The sequence below is a fragment of the Clinocottus analis genome, unplaced genomic scaffold, assembly GCF_023055335.1.
Source record: "Clinocottus analis isolate CAN_PGR_092001 unplaced genomic scaffold, fCliAna1.0.p SCAF_8, whole genome shotgun sequence".
NCBI lineage: Eukaryota > Metazoa > Chordata > Actinopteri > Perciformes > Cottidae > Clinocottus > Clinocottus analis.
This window is the reverse complement of record NW_027176240.1, coordinates 16608010-16628256: the sequence shown is the minus strand read 5'-3', so window position 1 is coordinate 16628256 and position 20247 is coordinate 16608010. Positions and strand designations below refer to the sequence as shown.

At 42.0% G+C, this 20247-nt stretch overlaps 2 protein-coding genes across 2 annotated transcripts; one reads left to right on the top strand and one right to left on the bottom strand.

The window, feature by feature from the left end:
• Positions 1-8870: 8870 nt before the first annotated feature.
• On the bottom strand, positions 8871-11032 carry LOC137779817 (E3 ubiquitin/ISG15 ligase TRIM25-like). The gene is made up of 4 exons (XM_068568012.1): positions 10436-11032; positions 9896-10129; positions 9099-9338; positions 8871-9002 (listed from the first exon to the last, which is right to left on the bottom strand). The coding sequence occupies exons 1-4, from the start codon at positions 11030-11032 to the stop codon at positions 8871-8873; spliced, it is 1203 nt and encodes a 400-aa protein (XP_068424113.1).
• Positions 11033-11994: 962 nt separating this feature from the next.
• On the top strand, positions 11995-19188 carry LOC137779698 (delta-1-pyrroline-5-carboxylate synthase-like). Its single transcript, XM_068567838.1, has 17 exons — positions 11995-12112; positions 12632-12749; positions 12861-13003; positions 13128-13277; positions 13392-13496; positions 13588-13746; positions 14157-14247; positions 15124-15248; positions 15343-15487; positions 15579-15652; positions 15809-15908; positions 16295-16515; positions 17154-17291; positions 17381-17576; positions 17744-17865; positions 18049-18331; positions 18478-19188. The coding sequence occupies exons 2-17, from the start codon at positions 12653-12655 to the stop codon at positions 18657-18659; spliced, it is 2331 nt and encodes a 776-aa protein (XP_068423939.1). The 5' UTR covers positions 11995-12112; positions 12632-12652; the 3' UTR covers positions 18660-19188.
• The last annotated feature ends 1059 nt before the right edge of the window (positions 19189-20247 follow it).

The window sequence follows — 20247 nt, the reverse complement described above, 5'->3', positions numbered from 1 at the left end:
CTGAAACGATTTGTTGTCAGAGAGAAGCTGTGAAACGCGTTTTACTTTCTGTATAAAACAGGACTTTGTTGTCTTGAAACATTTATATGTGTGAAGAAAAACCTACGACAAGACAAAAGTGTTTCCTGATCAAATTCAGCATTTGTGGAAAAACCACCAATTGTAAATAGTGGTTTTGATTTGAACAAACTACATTAATTTTCTTTGATCATCATGTAACGCTGTGACGCTGAATAAAAAATAAATCAAACGTTTTGGATGATTCTGGATATTCTGTCCACATAAACATCATGTCGAAGCAATCCATCACAACAGTTTATAAAATGAAGGATTTGTTAAATCCAGCTTCATTATTCACATTGTTTTGTTGATTTTTGCTTCCATTTATCACTGACTCTGTGCTAGTTTGGGGAAACTCGTAGAAACAAATCAAATGAGAGACAAAAAAAGTTTGAACCAAACTACTGATGAAGAACCAGCTCAATAAGTTACTCTTGATTTCTTACCCATTACTGAGCTCAGAGTAAATTGGATGATCATGATTTTACTTTTTGTTCTTTTTATTACTGATCATGTGTTCATTTAATGTTGATAATGGTTTAGTGATTTTATTTCATACCTTCATGTGTGATCATACATGCTTTATAACCACGAATGGTTAAGATGAGTAAAGAATAATCTTGGTTTAACATACTTTGGCCTGATCTTTGGTAGAGACAGCATATGAGTGCAGATGCTTAAAACTGTTTAGGAGACAGCCGGCCTGATGTTCTACCAGGACGACCAGACGGGAACCTTAATTATTAACTTAAAGAAGTAAATGTAAACAGCTTCGTCCAATGATATACTAATGTTTAGTTGTCGACCATTTATGGATCAGGAAGTTAAAGATGGTCCAAGTAAAAAGGTAGAAATAGGAGCAACAAACAACCACAACTTATCTTTTTTAGGCTTCTTTTCAGGCTTTTGGTTTGGACTCTCATGACAAGTTTGTGTGCACAGGCGAGCAAAATAGTCCCTGTTCTTGTTGTTACATGATGGGGTTTCGTCTCGGGATGACGCTTCAGCTTGCTTGTGACCATGGCGCTTGTTTAAGAGATTTTCCTCACACACCGAGCAAAACGGAATCGGTGCTGTCAGATCAAAATGAAACTGTACTCTTTTATTTAATTTTTTACCACCACTCGTAATGGTCTTTTCATCTAAGTTAGACAGATGCCCAGCGCCCAGTTCAGAGTCTGCATTTTTCTTTTTTGAAATATTTCTCCAAGGCGTTCACAATCTCGGCCGCACATCATTTAATTCTATTATCTTAAATTAAAAAGGCGGAACGCTTGAGCTCATTGCACACACTTTTTATTGCTTCTGTATATTCTAGTTCCCATGAAAACATTCAGAAACTAGCTGTGTTTGTTTGTCCGACAGCGCCTCCACCTGGAGAAGAGGACCAATGACCATTATCACAGCAGGTTTTTTTTTATTTTTTAACACAAACAGTGAATATCTCAGACTTTCTTGAGATGGATGAATTTCACTGACAGGAAGACTAATCTATATCTGTGTAATGTGACAAGTAACTATCGTCCAACTGAGTAAATAAAATGTGAAAAAAATGTAAAGAATAAGCCTGTATAAAGTAGCAAGATAATTCACAATTTAATGTAAGATAGTTCGGTAAAATACTGTTATCGTGAGTGTGTATTTAAGTACAGTACACAAGTACACACACTATAAAGGTATTTGCAATGAACAATAGAAAATGAGTGTGCAGCCAAATAGTTAGTATTGGCCTATCAAAATTTGGCCACGTTGCGGATTGGGCCGCAAGTCGACAGCATGCATCCATATGGCACCATCCTAAATCAACTTGCATGTCCCGTAGTTATCTTCAGCACCTGAGAACACACACACACACACACACACACACGCACACACACACACAAATGTACAGAATCTTGTAAAGCAGTTTATATAAGGCTACAAAGCATCACCATCCTCACTCAAGGCGAAGTTGTTATTTAGCAGCTTAAGTAAAGATTTATCTCCTTTCTTTCTTTCTTTCTTTCTTTATTAAAACCCTGTAGAACCCTGAGGCCATAGAACCTTTAGATCAAAGCCTAGAACCTTGAGATCAAAGCATAGAACTTTGAGATCAAAAGATATAAGCCTGAGATCAAAAGATAGAACCTTGAGGTCAAAGGATATAAGCCAGAGATCAAAGGATAAAGCCAGAGATCAGAGCAAAGAACCTTGAAGTCAGAGCACATAACTTAGTCTGAGAGTTTAGTTTAGTTAAGTAAAGATTTATCTCTTTATTTATTTCTTTTTCAAAGATGTTTACAGATCAATTGCACAATTGCTTAACAGAATTGCAGTGAAGGTTTTGTTTTCCTAACTAGATGCCACTTGATCACCCTGACGACGTCACGTTTGTAAAAGTGCAAAACCTCTCCAAATGAAAGCTTTACCCGCCGGGTGCGGTGGCGCGTGCCTGTAATCCACGTCACTGGGAGGCTGAGGGTGGCGGACCGCTTGAACTCAGGAGCTCTGAGCTGCAGTGCACTATGCCGATCGGGTGTCCGCACTAAGTTCGGCGTCGATATGGTGCTCCTGGGGGAGCCCGGGACCACCAGGTCGTCTAAGGAGGGGTGCACCGACCCAGGTCGGAGACGGAGCAGGTCAAATCCCCCGCGCCGCTCAGTAGTGGGATCGCGCCTGTGAATAGTCACTGTAGTGCAGCCTGAGTAACACAGTGGGACCCAGTCTTTTTACACTCTTTCTACTGTTCAACAAGCAGCTAAGACAACAACAATGTATGAATATGTTGCAGCACCTTCATCGCTGCTTCTGTATATTCGAGTTTACATGAAAACAACCAGAAACCTTCAGAAAACCTACAGCGCCTCCACCTGGAGGAGAGAAGCAATGACCACCATCACAGCAGGGTTTTTTCATCACAAACATTGAACATCTCAGACTTTTTAGAAATAGATGGGTTTTACTGACAGGAAGAGTAATATATATCTGTGTAATTTCACAAGTAACTATCGTCGAACTGAATAAAAAAAACCGTGAAAAATGTAAAGAATAAGCCTGTATAAAGTAGCAAGATAATTCATAATTTAATGTAAGATAGTTCAGTAAAATACTGTTATCGTGAGTGTGTATTTAAGTACAGTACACAAGTACACACACTATAAAGGTATTTGCAATGAGCAATAGAAAATGAGTGTTCAGCCAAGTAGTTAGTATTGGCCTATCAAAATTTGGCCACGCTGCGGATTGGGCCGCAAGTCGACAGCATGCATCCCTATGGCACCATCCTAAATCAACTTGCATGTCCTGTAGTTATCTTCAGCACCTGAGAACACACACACACACACACACACACACACACACACACACACAAATGTACAGAATCTTGTAAAGCAGTTTATATAAGGCTACAAAGCATCACCATCCTCACTCAAGGCAAAGTTGTTTTTTAGCAGCTTAAGTAAAGATTTATCTCCTTTCTTTCTTTCTTAAAACCCTGCAGATCAGAGCATATAACCTTGAGATCAAAGCATAGAACCCTGAGGCCATAGAACCTTTAGATCAAAGCCTAGAACCTTGAGATCAAAGCATAGAACCCTGAAGCCATAGAACCTTTAGATCAAAGCCTAGAACCTTGAGATCAAAGCATAGAACTTTGAGATCAAAAGATATAAGCCTGAGATCAAAAGATAGAACCTTGAGGTCAAAGGATATAAGCCAGAGATCAAAGGATTGAACCTTGAGGTCAAAGGATATAAGCCAGAGATCAAAGGATAAAGCCTGAGATCAGAGCAAAGAACCTTGAAGTCAGAGCACATTACTTAGTCTGAGAGTTTAGTTTAGTTAAGTAAAGATTTATCTCTTTATTTATTTATTTTTTAAAGATGTTTACAGATCAATTGCACAATTGCGTAACATAATTGCAGTGAAGGTTTTGTTTTCCTAACGAGATGCCACTTGATCACCCTGACGACGTCACGTTTGTAAAAGTGCAAAACCTCTCCAAATGAAAGCTTTACCCGCCGGGTGCGGTGGCGCGTGCCTGTAATCCACGTCACTGGGAGGCTGAGGGTGGCGGACCGCTTGAACTCAGGAGCTCTGAGCTGCAGTGCACTATGCCGATCGGGTGTCCGCACTAAGTTCGGCGTCGATATGGTGCTCCTGGGGGAGCCCGGGACCACCAGGTCGTCTAAGGAGGGGTGCACCGACCCAGGTCGGAGACGGAGCAGGTCAAATCCCCCGCGCCGCTCAGTAGTGGGATCGCGCCTGTGAATAGTCACTGTAGTGCAGCCTGAGTAACACAGTGGGACCCAGTCTTTTTACACTCTTTCTGCTGTTCAACAAGCAGCTAAGACAACAACAATGTATGAATATGTTGCAGCACCTTCATCGCTGCTTCTGTATATTCGAGTTTACATGAAAACAACCAGAAACCTTCAGAAAACCTACAGCGCCTCCACCTGGAGGAGAGAAGCAATGACCACCATCACAGCAGGGTTTTTTCATCACAAACATTGAACATCTCAGACTTTTTAGAAATAGATGGGTTTTACTGACAGGAAGAGTAATATATATCTGTGTAATTTCACAAGTAACTATCGTCGAACTGAATAAAAAAAACCGTGAAAAATGTAAAGAATAAGCCTGTATAAAGTAGCAAGATAATTCATAATTTAATGTAAGATAGTTCAGTAAAATACTGTTATCGTGAGTGTGTATTTAAGTACAGTACACAAGTACACACACTATAAAGGTATTTGCAATGAGCAATAGAAAATGAGTGTTCAGCCAAGTAGTTAGTATTGGCCTATCAAAATTTGGCCACGTTGCGGATTGGGCCGCAAGTCGACAGCATGCATCCATATGGCACCATCCTAAATCAACTTGCATGTCCTGTAGTTATCTTCAGCACCTGAGAACACACACACACACACACACACACACACAAATGTACAGAATCTTGTAAAGCAGTTTATATAAGGCTACAAAGCATCACCATCCTCACTCAAGGCAAAGTTGTTTTTTAGCAGCTTAAGTAAAGATTTATCTCCTTTCTTTCTTTCTTAAAACCCTGCAGATCAGAGCATATAACCTTGAGATCAAAGCATAGAACCCTGAGGCCATAGAACCTTTAGATCAAAGCCTAGAACCTTGAGATCAAAGCATAGAACCCTGAAGCCATAGAACCTTTAGATCAAAGCCTAGAACCTTGAGATCAAAGCATAGAACTTTGAGATCAAAAGATATAAGCCTGAGATCAAAGGATTGAACCTTGAGGTCAAAGGATATAAGCCAGAGATCAAAGGATAAAGCCTGAGATCAGAGCAAAGAACCTTGAAGTCAGAGCACATAACTTAGTCTGAGAGTTTAGTTTAGTTAAGTAAAGATTTATCTCTTTATTTATTTATTTTTTAAAGATGTTTACAGATCAATTGCACAATTGCGTAACATAATTGCAGTGAAGGTTTTGTTTTCCTAACGAGATGCCACTTGATCACCCTGACGACGTCACGTTTGTAAAAGTGCAAAACCTCTCCAAATGAAAGCTTTACCCGCCGGGTGCGGTGGCGCGTGCCTGTAATCCACGTCACTGGGAGGCTGAGGGTGGCGGACCGCTTGAACTCAGGAGCTCTGAGCTGCAGTGCACTATGCCGATCGGGTGTCCGCACTAAGTTCGGCGTCGATATGGTGCTCCTGGGGGAGCCCGGGACCACCAGGTCGTCTAAGGAGGGGTGCACCGACCCAGGTCGGAGACGGAGCAGGTCAAATCCCCCGCGCCGCTCAGTAGTGGGATCGCGCCTGTGAATAGTCACTGTAGTGCAGCCTGAGTAACACAGTGGGACCCAGTCTTTTTACACTCTTTCTACTGTTCAACAAGCAGCTAAGACAACAACAATGTATGAATATGTTGCAGCTTCTGTATATTCCAGTTTACATGAAAACAATCAGAAACCATCAGAAAACCTACAGCGCCTCCACCTGGAGGAGAGAAGCAATGACCACCATCACAGCAGGGTTTTTTCATCACAAACATTGAACATCTCAGACTTTTTAGAAATAGATGGATTTTACTGACAGGAAGAGTAATATATATCTGTGTAATTTGACAAGTAACTATCGTCCAACTAAATAAAAAAAACTTGAAAAAATGTAAAGAATAAGCCTGTATAAAGTAGCAAGATAATTCATAATTTAATGTAAGATAGTTCGGTAAAATACTGTTATCGTGAGTGTGTATTTAAGTACAGTACACAAGTACACACACTATAAAGGTATTTGCAATGAACAATAGAAAATGAGTGTGCAGCCAAGTAGTTAGTATTGGCCTATCAAAATTTGGCCACGGTGTGGATTGGGCCGCAAGTCGACAGCATGCATCCATATGGCACCATCCTAAATCAACTTGCATGTCCTGTAGTTATCTGCAGCACCTGAGAACACACACACACACACACACACACACACACACACACACACACACACACACACACACACACACAAACGTACAGAATCTTGTCAAGCAGTTTATATAAGGCTACAAAGCATCACCATCCTCACTCAAGGCAAAGTTGTTTTTTAGCAGCTTAAGTAAAGATTTATCTCCTTTCTTTCTTTCTTAAAACCCTGAAGATCAGAGCATGTAACCTTGAGATCAAAGCATAGAACCCTGAAGCTAGAACCTTTAGATCAAAGCCTAGAACCTTGAGATCAAAGCATAGAACTTTGAGATCAAAAGATATAAGCCTGAGATCAAAAGATAGAACCTTGAGGTCAAAGGATATAAGCCAGAGATCAAAGGATAAAGCCAGAGATCAGAGCAAAGAACCTTGAAGTCAGAGCACATAACTTAGTCTGAGAGTTTAGTTTAGTTAAGTAAAGATTTATCTCTTTATTTATTTCTTTTTTTAAAGATGTTTACAGATCAATTGCACAATTGCGTAACATAATTGCAGTGAAGGTTTTGTTTTCCTAACTAGATGCCACTTGATCACCCTGACGACGTCACGTTTGTAAAAGTGCAAAACCTCTCCAAATGAAAGCTTTACCCGCCGGGTGCGGTGGCGCGTGCCTGTAATCCACGTCACTGGGAGGCTGAGGGTGGCGGACCGCCTGAACTCAGGAGCTCTGAGCTGCAGTGCACTATGCCGATCGGGTGTCCGCACTAAGTTCGGCGTCGATATGGTGCTCCTGGGGGAGCCCGGGACCACCAGGTCGTCCAAGGAGGGGTGCACCGACCCAGGTCGGAGACGGAGCAGGTCAAATCCCCCGCGCCGCTCAGTAGTGGGCTCGCGCCTGTGAATAGTCACTGTAGTGCAGCCTGAGTAACACAGTGGGACCCAGTCTTTTTACACTCTTTCTACTGTTCAACAAGCAGCTAAGACAACAACAATGTATGAATATGTTGCAGCACCTTCATCGCTGCTTCTGTATATTCGAGTTTACATGAAAACAACCAGAAACCTTCAGAAAACCTACAGCGCCTCCACCTGGAGGAGAGAAGCAATGACCACCATCACAGCAGGGGTTTTTTCATCACAAACATTGAACATCTCAGACTTTTTAGAAATAGATGGATTTAACTGACAGGAAGAGTAATATATATCTGTGTAATTTGACAAGTAACTATCGTCGAGCTGAGTAAATAAAACGTAAAATAATTGTAAAGGATTATCCTGGATAAAGTAGCATTTAATGTAAGATAGTCCATCGTGAGTGTGTATTTAAGTACAGTACATATGTACACACGCTATGAAAGTATTTACAATGCACAATAGAAAATGAGTGTGCAGCCAAGTAGTTAGTCATTGACCTATCCAAATCTGGCCCCGCTGCGGATTGGGCCGCAAGCCGACAGCATGCATCCCTAAGGCACCATCCTAAATCAACTTGCATGTCCTGTAGTTATCTGCAGCAACTGGGAACACACACTCACACACACACACACACACACACACACACACACACACACACACACACACAATAAAACTGTACACCTGGAGGAGAAGAGGGGGAGAGGTCAAATCATTTTCTCTTTTTTTTGTGTTCAAATATGTAAAATATGTCGATCATAGTTCTTCCAGCTATAACAATATTCTTTAATAACATTTAATAAATGTGTTTTTTCAATCTTGTTTTAAGTTGACTTTTTATTTGTATTGAGTGACTCTTATATCAACCTTAAATAGGAACAGTGAGAGTAAACAATACACACAAGTCATGGTTCAGTAGCACAAGACGTGATATACAGTTTCATGGAAGGGATGGAGGTCAGAGAGCTGATGTAGTTACAGATCAGGTAACACTATTAACAGATGTGGACATCATGGGATTATTCAGTCAGTAATAACATATGTTGGATCAATTCATGTGATATATTGCACAGCCCCAATGTAGCTGAAATGATGTCTGAAAGTTTGGGATTGTCATCAGAATACATATTCGTGTCTTGATCGTGTTGTCACAATTGTTGGCTGATTTTTTAACTTTGAAAAGCAAACTGTTTTTTTTATTTACAGCAATGTCAAGGGATGCACTATGCGGAATTGCATATTACCTACACCGTCTTCTTTACCTTTGTTTATTTAGGCTTAACAATTACTCATGTCTCCGCTTTCAGTATTGTACCATTATTTTATTCAATATTTTTGAAATTGTTTTATCTTTAGAGTGTAGTTTCACTTTTACCTGGGACAGATTCAGCCAGAGTCATACAACATGATGGACATTCAATGTTATTTATTGTGAACTAAAATAGACTCAACGTAGAAACATGTTAATGTACCTCATGAGTTTTCAGTTTTTGTTCACAACACAGTTAAGGTCTCTATCCAAGTTCACTCTTTGGCCCCTTCTGTGTTTACATGGCCATCCCAGTGGTCCTTAATCCAAAACATGGTGAGTGGCTGTGTATTTAGTCCAATCACATCGATGCATGGGTTTAACATGGGGTAGAGAGGCTCTGTGCACTGCACACAGAAAGAGTGGAGCAGGGCCATAGTATCAGCATTGTAGAATGACAGCTCTCCCTTCTGGAGATTTGCCAGTATGCCCAGCTTTCTAACTCTCTTCCCCACGGACAGCTGCTTCTCCTGGGTGTCATGGCATGCCAGGTACTGTCCATCTCCATGGTAGATGCACCAGGATGTATTGTTCACACCCAGGCTTGAGGAGCTCTGACTTGGTGCATCTCCTTTATCGACTGGCCCGGTAGTCACACCCACGAGCCAGTAAGGTTTCTCTTGAACAATGACCTCCCAGTAGTGCCTGCCAGTTGTTAAACTCTCCTGAGCCAGGACGCTGTACTGGGAGTCATATGGTTGAGGGCTTAGAGCTTCACTGACAGGCTGCCTTCTCCAGTACACCTGTTTCCTGTCCTGGGATATTTCCAGTTTTGGATGGGCTGACGTGGAGTCCAGAAAAGGAGAAGTTAGCTCTGCAAATACAAATCTACATTCAGAACACAACTACAGTGACAACGATTAGATTGCAAATTGTAGGATACTAACGTGACCACATTCGTGGGAAGTGTTGGGACAGCGCCACCGAGAGGTCATCCACCAGCCTCTCAACCGTGTTCAGCTTCTCAAGGTCACACAGGTCTTTGTCTACCTCCTGGATTGGTGCTAAATCTAAAGGGTCGCTACAATAAAAACTGAAAAGTATTAAAAGGCAAAAGTCCTACGAAAAAAATAGCAGTCAGGATAGAGAAGGTAGAGCATTGTTGCACTCACCAAAGATTCAGTGCTGTGATTTGCTGTTGAAAATAAACAGTTAATGTATTAGTGTATGTATTGAATTTGCAAAAATCATTTTAGCTACTTTTGCCCTTTCACATGATCACAATAACACATCAACCTACCTGGAGGAATCGCAGCTCAACTTCCTCGTGGAGGAGTGGTTTTCTAGATGCTCTGAGGCTGTCTATCTCTCTGATCTGAGCCTCCATGTGGCCCCTCTGGGCTTCCAGCCACTCTATCATGTACGTCTCCTCGGCCTCTATAATCTGCATCATCAGACGCTCATCACCATCCAGCACAACGCGAATCCTGCTGTACTTGTCTGAGATTCTTTCTTTGAAATCTGCAGCAGACGTCTATGGAAAAAAAAAATACAAAAATAAACACATACAAGTGTGGATTGTGCAAATACAACAATATGATGGTGAAAAAAGGAGGTATTTTATGTTGTCTGTACTACTGTTCGTGTATATAATGACTCCAAGTCCCTGATGGCGTGTTCTGCTTCACTTCTCCTCTTCAGCAGCTGGCTCATGGTGGTCTGTAACATGCTCTAAGTAAAGAATAAAACAGGCCCATTCAACATGAAAACACTAACAGAGAAATAAAGAAATAATCACACTTTTTTTTTTTTTTTTTTACAAAAAAATAGTAATACTTACCTTGAAGTCTGCGCAGGCCTCATGGAGTTGGAACACTTTGTGGTCTTTGTGCATGCCCACCAGGACACACAGACAGCACACAGGGACCCTCTCCTCCATACAGAAGAGCTTGAGCTCATCACGGTGCTCCCGGCACTTCAGAGACAGCGGATCCCTTGTCACCTCCACAACTGTGTGCTCCCTCAGAGCAGACCTCTGTTGGTGCAGCAGGGCGTGAGCCTGGCACAGGGAGGCGTCACAGGTCAGACAGGTCCTTATGGCCACCGAAGGTGTCTCTATGCAGTGGTCACAGCGGATAGTTGAAGATGATTTGGTCGCGCTGCTTGGTGTCGTTGTCCATGGCTCTGTTGTTGACGGCCTGTTTGCAGCAAAGTCCTTTACTTTGGTCTGAAGGCTGGTGTTTATCTCCAGTGTGACATCAGAGTGTAGGAATATCTGACACTCGGGACAGAAGGAAGGGCCCTCATCCGACCCCCCTGTTTCCCAGACAGCCTGGATACAGGTGAGACAGAAGTCATGTCCGCATGGCAGCGTCACAGGATCCGTGAAGAAATCCTGGCAAACGGGACACTCCAGAGTTTCCTTGACAGTCCCCATAGCGCTGCTCGCACCTGTTATGGCAGCTCAGTGCGCACTGTGCTCCTGGCCCTTCAGTTCATTAATGTTTCACAGGCTTCTGTCGGCATGCACACGCCACTCATGCGCCTCAGGAGTCAGGTTACTAAAGATGAGATGATATCTTACACAAGCTGATTCAAGCCATTGACTCTCAGGATACAACACACAATTGAATGGCATATTTCCAACTAAATTAAGTGAATTAAATTACCAATTATTTGTTCCAAATTGAACTCCATTTTAATGTAATCAAATGGAACTCATTAATTTTAGTATGAAAATCCATTCTTGACTTTGTGTTCATTCAATAAAAAAAATAATCTAATCTTAAAGTTAACTTTTTTTTGCTTTTTCAGGAGTTTTTAAACACATGTCAAGGTCAGGAAATGGATTTTGGATGAAGTATTTTAAGTTAAGTGAACCTAAATGTGCCAATAATTCAGTGACAGTTAAAGCAGTTACAGTATATAATTATTCAGATCAACACTACACTTTTTGATGTGTCAATAACATAATCTTGTTTCTATAAACAATTATGGGGGATCAAATTATCATCTTTGAGTTACCTATTTTATTTGAGCACAGTTATGTTCAAGGCAATAAGTGAATGAATATATTCATTAACACATAGCGTTATCTCATGTAAAACAATAATTAATCAGTAATACTTCATCTTACAGTATACTTTCTGCACTTAATTGGATGTAGATATTTTGAATTAGTATTAATTTGACAAAAGCTGATGCAATGCATGTTCTTTAAAAAAAATATTTCCCTTGCTTGTACTTCCCATCTACGTAAAGGTCCCCAGTCAAAAGCACTATTTCTGTGTACTACGTAAAGACCGAGTCCTCTCTACGTGAACGTATCATGGATGTATGAACGTGAACAGATATCCTACGTACCCGACGTTCGTGCATTGCTCAATTACGGCAACAAACCCAACCAACGTGGGTTGTGGATGTGGCAGCAGTGCACCGCCGGACCCCGTCGACTACGTGTCTCCTGCAGTGCACTCACAAGTGTAGTGGTCTGTTTTCAAGGTTGTCGCCCTGTGAGGTAAGAAGTCCTTTGTGAGCCACATTTACTTTGGTCCGCTCGGTCAGAAATAGCCGCTGAGTGCTGAGGTGGCTCATAACAGCTAATGCTAGCTTACGTCAGCGAGCCCTAGTTCCTTTTTGACAGAAGAGACACCAGACAACAGTATGTTAGCTTTAAAAACGCGCTGACCACCAATGACTTCGTGTACGCAGGAGCTCTTTCATACGAACAGCACCGAGCTCCTGGGTTTATTTCAGCTGTGAGGTTGCATGTCTTTAAGGAGTCCGAAAACACAATGCAGATAATAACAGCATGGCCCATGATGCAAAGCTTCCCTGTGAGATAACATTATGTACGCATGTTAATTGACTTTGTTGAATTTGCGCTTGTAGTATATTGCAGATCATAGTCTTATCACATCTAAAAGCTGCTTTTCTCCGATGAGGTCATTGCACTTCTTGTTAGAGTAACCTGACGTGTGTGTGTGTGTGTGTGTGTGTGTGTGTGTGTGTGTGTGTGTGTGTGTGTGTGTCATAGCTGCCCTCAAGTGTAAGTGCCATGCTTGCCAGACTGGCCGTATGCTCTCGCTCGCCATCCAGCATCCGGCGGTCAAATGTCTGTCCAGTCTTCATCAGAGCACTTGCTCAGGCTAAATGTAAGTAACCAGCGAAATTCTTTGTCATTCCCGAAAGGGGACAGCATGGGCATCATGCCTTGATACTTTTTGCTCATGTGTAAATAAAAGTCGCTTTGTTGTTCTCTGCAGTCCCACGTCCCCTTGGGAGGTCTCTTGCCCACCGCAGTGAGTTAAAGCAGGCTAAACGCATTGTAGTGAAGCTGGGAAGTGCTGTGGTGACACGGGATGAGTGTGGTCTGGCACTGGGGCGACTGGCCTCAATAGTAGAACAGGTAACGCCACATTAATATTGTTGGTACAGACAGGAGAGACACTGTGGTGATGGCTGCATAAACATAATGTCATGCGGGGGTCGAGGAAGACATATGAAAACGTGTGTGTTTGTGTCCTGTCAAGGTGGCAATGCTGCAGAATCAAGGAAGGGAGATGATGATCGTCACCAGCGGCGCTGTGGCGTTTGGGAAGCAGAGACTGAGACATGAGATCCTGCTGTCTCAGAGCGTCAGACAAGCCTTACATTCTGGACAGAACCAGCTCAAAGAAATGGTGAGTAATCATTTTGGAACACTAGGAATTGTAGTCCAATTGTTGATACATTGTTAAACATGATATTTGTTAAATGTTGAATCTTGTTACTAAGTAGAAATTCCTGTTTTTCAGTCTGTTCCAGTTTTGGAGGCTAGGGCATGCGCAGCTGCTGGACAGAGCGGTCTCATGGCTTTGTATGAAACGATGTTCACCCAGTACAGCACCTGCACGGCACAAGTATGCTCTTGACCTTTCTCAGAGAGTAAAAAGATGAGGGAGTTTAAATCTACCTTAACACTTCTTTCGACATTTCTTTCCACTTCTGCAGATTCTGGTCACCAACCTGGATTTTCATGATGAGCAGAAGCGTCGCAACCTGAGCAGCACGCTCTACGAACTGCTGCGGATGAACATAGTTCCTATCATCAACACCAACGACGCCGTTGTTCCGCCCCCTGTTCCCAACAGTGACCTGCAGGGGGTAAATGTGAGTATTGTGTGATGGGCATGCTGGGAATGTTTGGTCCAGAATTGTGATAGTGGATTGCTTAAATTATGCGTGAATGAAAGACGTATGTTTTCTTTCTACTTACAGTTCCACCCTCACTAACATTTAACTTTTTGGACACATTGTTTCATTTACGAGACTGTTATAAATGTTGAGTAATTGTTTAAACTGTGGTTGCTTTGTTTGTTTTGTACCATTCTATTGTGCACAATGTGTGTGAGTGTTATCTTCTTTTGGAAAGAAGTGAACATGGGATGTTGGTTTTGCAAATGATTGGGATCGGGATACCCTTGTTGCATGGAAGTAACCGATAAGCTATCATTCTAGAGTACAATGTGAGATGCAGTGATTTTCCTTTTGGCTAAATGGGATTTCTGTTTGCATTCCAGGTAATAAGCATCAAAGATAATGACAGCTTGGCTGCACGGCTGGCTGTTGAAATGAAAGCAGACCTCCTCATTGCCCTGTCTGACGTAGAAGGTACAGAAATCACCACCAATTTAAGGATTTACTTTGCGTGTGTGCATTCACATCAGGTCTCTTTTAATGTTTTCAATGGCCTGCAAATGTTTGTTTTTTTTAGCAATTTATTCGATCATATGTTTGTCAAAATGTTCCCCAAATCCAAAGTGAACTCTAAAAATAGTTTATTTTGTCTTATCAACTGTATTTACCATGATATTAAGCAGAAAAAAATTCTAACCTATGTAACCGTAACAATACATTTTCTGGGAACTCCAGGGGCCAAAGATTTTACATACTGAGTTCAGTTTACTTGCCATGAGTACTACTCATCCTCTGAAAACAGTTGTATAATGTCTGTGGCTCTGAAGCAACTTTTACAGAGTTGTGCTTGCCCTTGGGACTTAAACTTGCTAACAGAAAGCAGGTGCTACAAACTGGAGGTGTAGGGTTTAAAATAAATGAACATCTAGAAGGCAGAGGGGGGACTAATGAAGGATTATACCAGTTACTCTTCATTATTGGGATTTTAGAAACCAGTGTTTTTTTTATTATTTTATTTTTTTAGCTTTTTCTGTGCTTTAGACGTAATGGCAGGATATCTCAACAGTTTCTCTGTTTTTGTCATTTGTGAGTCCCCCAACTATAGTGCACTGCTAAATCATGGGTGTATTTTAAAAAGTGAATCAGGAATCTAAGTCCTCATTCGTTAATCAGCTTATCATTATGGCAATAATCTGTTGTCACTGCATTGCTTTTATGAATGAACGTCTTACCTCCGCGAGTTACCTGTTACAGAAACTTTCTGTATGGTTTCTGGCCTCTTGGTCTATCATTATCAATGTGACTGCATTTGATTCTCTGTAGGATAACAAATGAACTGCTATTCTACAGGTTTATACGACAGTCCCCCAGGAACAGATGATGCCAAGCTCATTGATATATTCTATCCTGGAGACCAGCAGTCAATCACGTATGGCACAAAGTCCAGAGTCGGCATTGGTGGCATGGAAGCCAAGGTCAGTATGACATTCAATATGTTATCTCAAAGTGTAAACAAGACTGATGGAAAAAAAGTTGCATTATACTTGATCATGTTGTCATCTGAATCAGGTGAAAGCAGCCCTTTGGGCTCTACAGGGTGGGACGTCTGTTGTCATTGCCAACGGCACAAATCCGAAAGTCACAGGCCACGTCATCACTGATATTGTGGAGGGGAAGAAAGTTGGCACCTTCTTCTCTGAAGTGAAACCTGCAGGTATTGGGTAAAACCATGCTGAAAGAGTATTGCATTCTCTTGTGGTGTTTGTGTTTTTGATATTTGATGTTTGTATCATTAACGCCACCAGGTCCGACTGTGGAGCAGCAGACAGAGATGGCCCGGCATGCAGGCAGGGCTCTGGCCTCCCTGGACTCTGATCAGGTGAGGTTCTTGCTCCCTTTAGTATTAAAATGCTCAAAAAAAAAGATTAGGTCATCAAACCCATTGAGTTTTCATTGTACTGGCTAGCGGCTGTAATTACTCTTGATTCTGGTTGATTGTGAATCACATCGGGGGGCGGTGCTTTTGTTTCTCCAGAGAGCAGAGATCATCTGCTCTCTTGCTGACCTGCTAACTGAGAAGAAAGATGAGATCCTCACCGCCAACAAGAGAGACATGGAGGTTGCAACATCATCAGGTACAGAGGCACAGAGAAGACACGCTGATCACCGTGATCCATAACTGCATGCAATCATCTGATGTAAATCCCATGTTCTGCGAGTTGTTTTCATTCGTCTAGCACATCTACTTCGGGACACCGGCATATGAAGGATGTTTGCGTTATCTGGATGTCAGCATTGGGTAGATTTTTTTTAACTCTGCTGTGGATCAGCCATGTTGCTAATGAGAGGTTTGTGAATGCATAGTACGTTTTAGAAGTTTGCCGGCAGTGGAGAGGAGTAGGGAGATTACATCAGCAAAGTTCTCACTCAAGGTCTACAAAGCCTCTGGTTGCAGAAATCCTATACATTTTCTTTACATGGATCTTTCGAGTATTGCATTGTGTTTTCTACCTGTTTATAGGGCGTCTCTCCCAGCCTCTGATTGACCGTCTGAGTCTGTCAACTGCTAAGCTGAACAGCCTTGCCATTGGCCTCCGTCAGCTTGCTGTGTCTTCCAGGGATAGCGTGGGTCGGGTGGTGAGGAGGACCCGGGTGGCCAACAACCTAGAGCTGGAGCAGATCACTGTCCCCATTGGTGTCCTGCTGGTCATCTTTGAGTCGCGTCCCGATTGCCTCCCACAGGTCAGTAAACCCCAACGCTCAGCCTGTAGATCTAAAGGCTGAATTATACTTCTGCAACTCCAACTGCTGCTGGCCACACAGTCGGATTGACGGACATAATGGCCGATTTCACCACGCATGGTCGGCCATGCGTGTCTTGCGTGCTTGCGTCTCTGCGTAAAACCCGAGTATAAATCAGCCTTTAGGCCATAACTCAACGGGGGCATGATTAGTAATTAGAGTTGCAAAGGGACGGAAATTTTCTGGTAAATTTTTGGAAAGTTTCCACGGGAATTTTGGCTCGGGAATTTTGAAAAAAAAAAAAAGTGGCAATTTTTTTTTGCAAAACCATATAACAGGGAACTTACATTTTGTACTGTAAATAATGTACGTTTTGAGTGTCTGTTTCACACCACGTGATTGGTTGATGCCTTAATTCGCGGTGTAAAAGCACAATTAAATTGACCTTGACTGTTTTAAAAAACATATGTTTCTTTTTCGCCATGTAGTATTCACGTTATGTGTGAAGGTACTCATGCCAAAAGCAAACGTTTGGAACAATATAATAATGTGCGCATTAAAAATAACGCCCCTGGTGCGTAAAGGCTCCATCGGTTTGTTGAAAGTCATATGTGTACGTCTTTTATATTGTGTTTCAGGTGTCGGCTCTGGCTATTGCCAGTGGAAATTCTTTGCTGCTGAAGGGGGGTAAAGAAGCTTCCAACACCAATAAAATTCTACATCAACTCACTCAGGAAGCACTTTCCATGCATGGAGTGGCAGATGCCATTCAGCTGGTAAAACTGAAACCACTGCGTTATTGAAACACATGATTACTACCTCCCAAGATATTCTGTGACATAATACAATGTACCCGGATGTGTAGGTGAGCACACGTGAAGAAGTGGAGGATCTGTGCAGACTAGACAAGTTGATCGACCTGATCATTCCAAGGGGCTCGTCCCAGCTCGTTCGGGACATCCAAAGGGCAGCGAAGGGCATTCCTGTTCTGGGCCACAGCGAGGGCGTCTGTCACATCTACATAGACAACGAAGCCAGCATAGACAAAGCTATAGATATTGGTACGTGGTTTTTGTGTGCGTCTGGAAAGGTTGTGGAAAAGTGTTTCCATTTCTGCAGTCATTTTGTTCATGGTGTTATGAATGTTGTCGTTATTTTCCATGTTTGAACTTGTTGTTGTAACACAGAACTGCTGAATAAGCAGGTAATAACTTCTGTTTCATTGCAGTCAGAGACTCAAAATGTGACTACCCTGCGGCCTGCAATGCCATGGAGACTCTCCTTATTCACAGGGATTTGCTGCGAACTCCGATTTTTGACCAGATCATTGAAATGCTGAGGACCGAACACGTAAGAAACATGCACCACAACGTTTACACAAAGCAGTATAGGGTCAAGTTGAGTTCCAGACACAGAAACAAACTTTCTGGGGACAGTGTTTGGTAATTTGTTCTGGACAATGAGGTGTTTTTGTTTATATTTTATCATGTTCTCATTCTGTTGATAAACCCTTGTGCCATTGCCTTCTCTCAGGTGAAGATCCATGCAGGCCCCCGGTTTGCTTCCTATTTAACTTTCAGCCCATCTGAGGTGAAGTCTCTGAGGACAGAGTATGGGGACCTGGAGTGCTGCATTGAGGTGGTAGATAGCATGCAGGAGGCTGTGGACCACATCCACAAATACGGCAGCTCCCACACTGATGTCATTGTTACGGAAAGCGAAGAAACAGCCGAACAGTTTCTGCAGCAGGTGGACAGCGCCTGTGTCTTCTGGAACTCTAGCACTCGGTTTGCCGATGGCTACCGCTTTGGCCTAGGTATGTACAGCAACAGGCAGGGTTTTACTTCTTAATGCCTCCTAAAAAAATGGGAGAATATACATTCCTTTGTCAATGAATCTAACCTACCACTAGTCTGCAATGCGGCAGAATATTTAATTTTGGTTCCTTTTTTTTTTTTTCAGGCGCAGAGGTTGGAATCAGTACGGCACGGATACATGCCAGAGGTCCAGTGGGTTTGGACGGGCTTCTGACCACCAAGTGGGTCCTTCGAGGGGAAGGGCACACTGTGGCTGACTTCTCTGAGCAAGGGAGTATGAAATACCTTCATGAAAACATCCCTGTCCCGCAGAGGGGCTTTAGTTAGGCGCCCAACCAAAGAGACATCCACAGGAATCAAGATAACTGATGTCTACCCAGAGTTTATCAAGAGGTTTTGGTCAGCCACTGTTCAGCTGCTGCTTCTTCACCTGTGTACATCCAGTATTTCGGTGGAGATAACCTGCATGCAGAACACAGGCTATGTTTACTGGACAGCCTTTGCATAAACCTGTGAACCTACTTTTTAGATATCTACAGAGACGACAACTTATTGTTACATGATTGGTGAGAGGGAAAGGTATTCTGATAATTAAAAATAAAAAATAAAAAAAACAACTGTGTGGCAGGTCAAACATAAAGTAAACACAAAGGTCTTTCCTCTGAACAGTCATTTTTATAGTAGGAAGAAAAGAGATCATGATTCAGCTATGATTTTCTAACTTATTTTTCTACGTGCAATCCCCTCTGCCTTTTTGTAACTTACTGTACGTATTGTTTGTGCAGGATCTTGATTCAGATTTATTTTGCTGCCCTTCCTCTTTGCACAGATGATTGAATAAAAATGCTGTAAAAAATCTTTAGTAACAATTTTGTGTCACACACTTAATTCTAAAAAAAATATCCATCATAATGTCCCTGGTTTACAAATGCAGTGTAAATGCATATTTATTTTCAAATCATTCGTAATGCTCAATCTTCAATTGTATTTTTTGCACCCGTCACATTATACTCACTTTTCAGTGCAATATAAAAAAGTCTTGCACCTCTGGAAACGACACAATCGTAGCTGAAAGGAGGGAGAACTTAAAAATGTCTTTTCTGCAATATAACACAGTTATAATACTCTTCTTTCATAATTTACTGAACAGAAATAGGAAAACAATGGAATATATACTTCAAACGATTTTCCAAGTGTTCTTGACAAGTATCTCTCGAAATGAAGAAATGCTGTTTGCTTTTAATGCAAAAACATTAACTTAGACTTCCTCTCCATACATATGTCTGAACACTTTATGATCATGTGCATATTCAAAGGCCTTTCTTACTGTTAGGAACAGCCACATTCGAAGCAAATCATATCTACCTCCCGGCTGCATTCCCACTGTCTCCTAAATGTGGGAATAAAAGTGCATGACTTCGGGACAACGTCTGCTAAAAGGTACTTCGAACACTAAAGAGCTAGAAAGGAGGAAACAAACCCACCACTGCACGGGCCTCCTAGTGGTTAGGGGGACCATTGCAGTCACTTAGGCGACCGTGGCACAATGGTGAGCAGGGGCCATCCTTTATTCAGACGGTAAATGTGTCCTTGAGCAAGACACTTGACCCTTAAAATTGCTTCCGTAGCTGCGACTACGGTGTATGAAAATTAGATAGTCCTGATGAGGCACCTTGCATGATATCCTCGCTCATCAGTGTGTGAATGATTCCTATTTAAAGCGTCTTTGAGTATTCAGAAAAGCGCTATATGAATTCAAACCATTATTGTTGTTATTGGGCCTAAAGGGAGAAGCTGATCTTTATCAAAATCCAGTATTTCTTCAGGTCAAACACGTCCAAATCTTTTCACTGTAGCAGTAATTGTTGTGGAAGTTCAGAGCAAGTCAACACTCATCTTGACCGTTCAAGAGGAA

What these genes read in the sequence shown, in the direction of transcription:
- LOC137779817 (XM_068568012.1), bottom strand. Translation starts at nt 11,032, where the DNA reads ATGGGGACTGTCAAGGAAACTCTGGAGTGTCCCGTTTGCCAGGATTTC. An exon ending in AGGCCTGCGCAGACTTCAAG is followed by an intron (nt 10,130 to 10,435) that starts GTAAGTATTACT and finishes TTTTTTCCATAG; the next exon opens with ACGTCTGCTGCAGATTTCAA. An exon ending in AGCTGTCCGTGGGGAAGAGA is followed by an intron (nt 9,003 to 9,098) that starts GTTAGAAAGCTG and finishes TTCTGTGTGCAG; the next exon opens with TGCACAGAGCCTCTCTACCC.
- LOC137779698 (XM_068567838.1), top strand. Translation starts at nt 12,653, where the DNA reads ATGCTTGCCAGACTGGCCGTATGCTCTCGCTCGCCATCCAGCATCCGG. An exon ending in GGAGGTTGCAACATCATCAG is followed by an intron (nt 15,909 to 16,294) that starts GTACAGAGGCAC and finishes ACCTGTTTATAG; the next exon opens with GGCGTCTCTCCCAGCCTCTG. An exon ending in TGGCTACCGCTTTGGCCTAG is followed by an intron (nt 18,332 to 18,477) that starts GTATGTACAGCA and finishes TTTTTTTTTCAG; the next exon opens with GCGCAGAGGTTGGAATCAGT.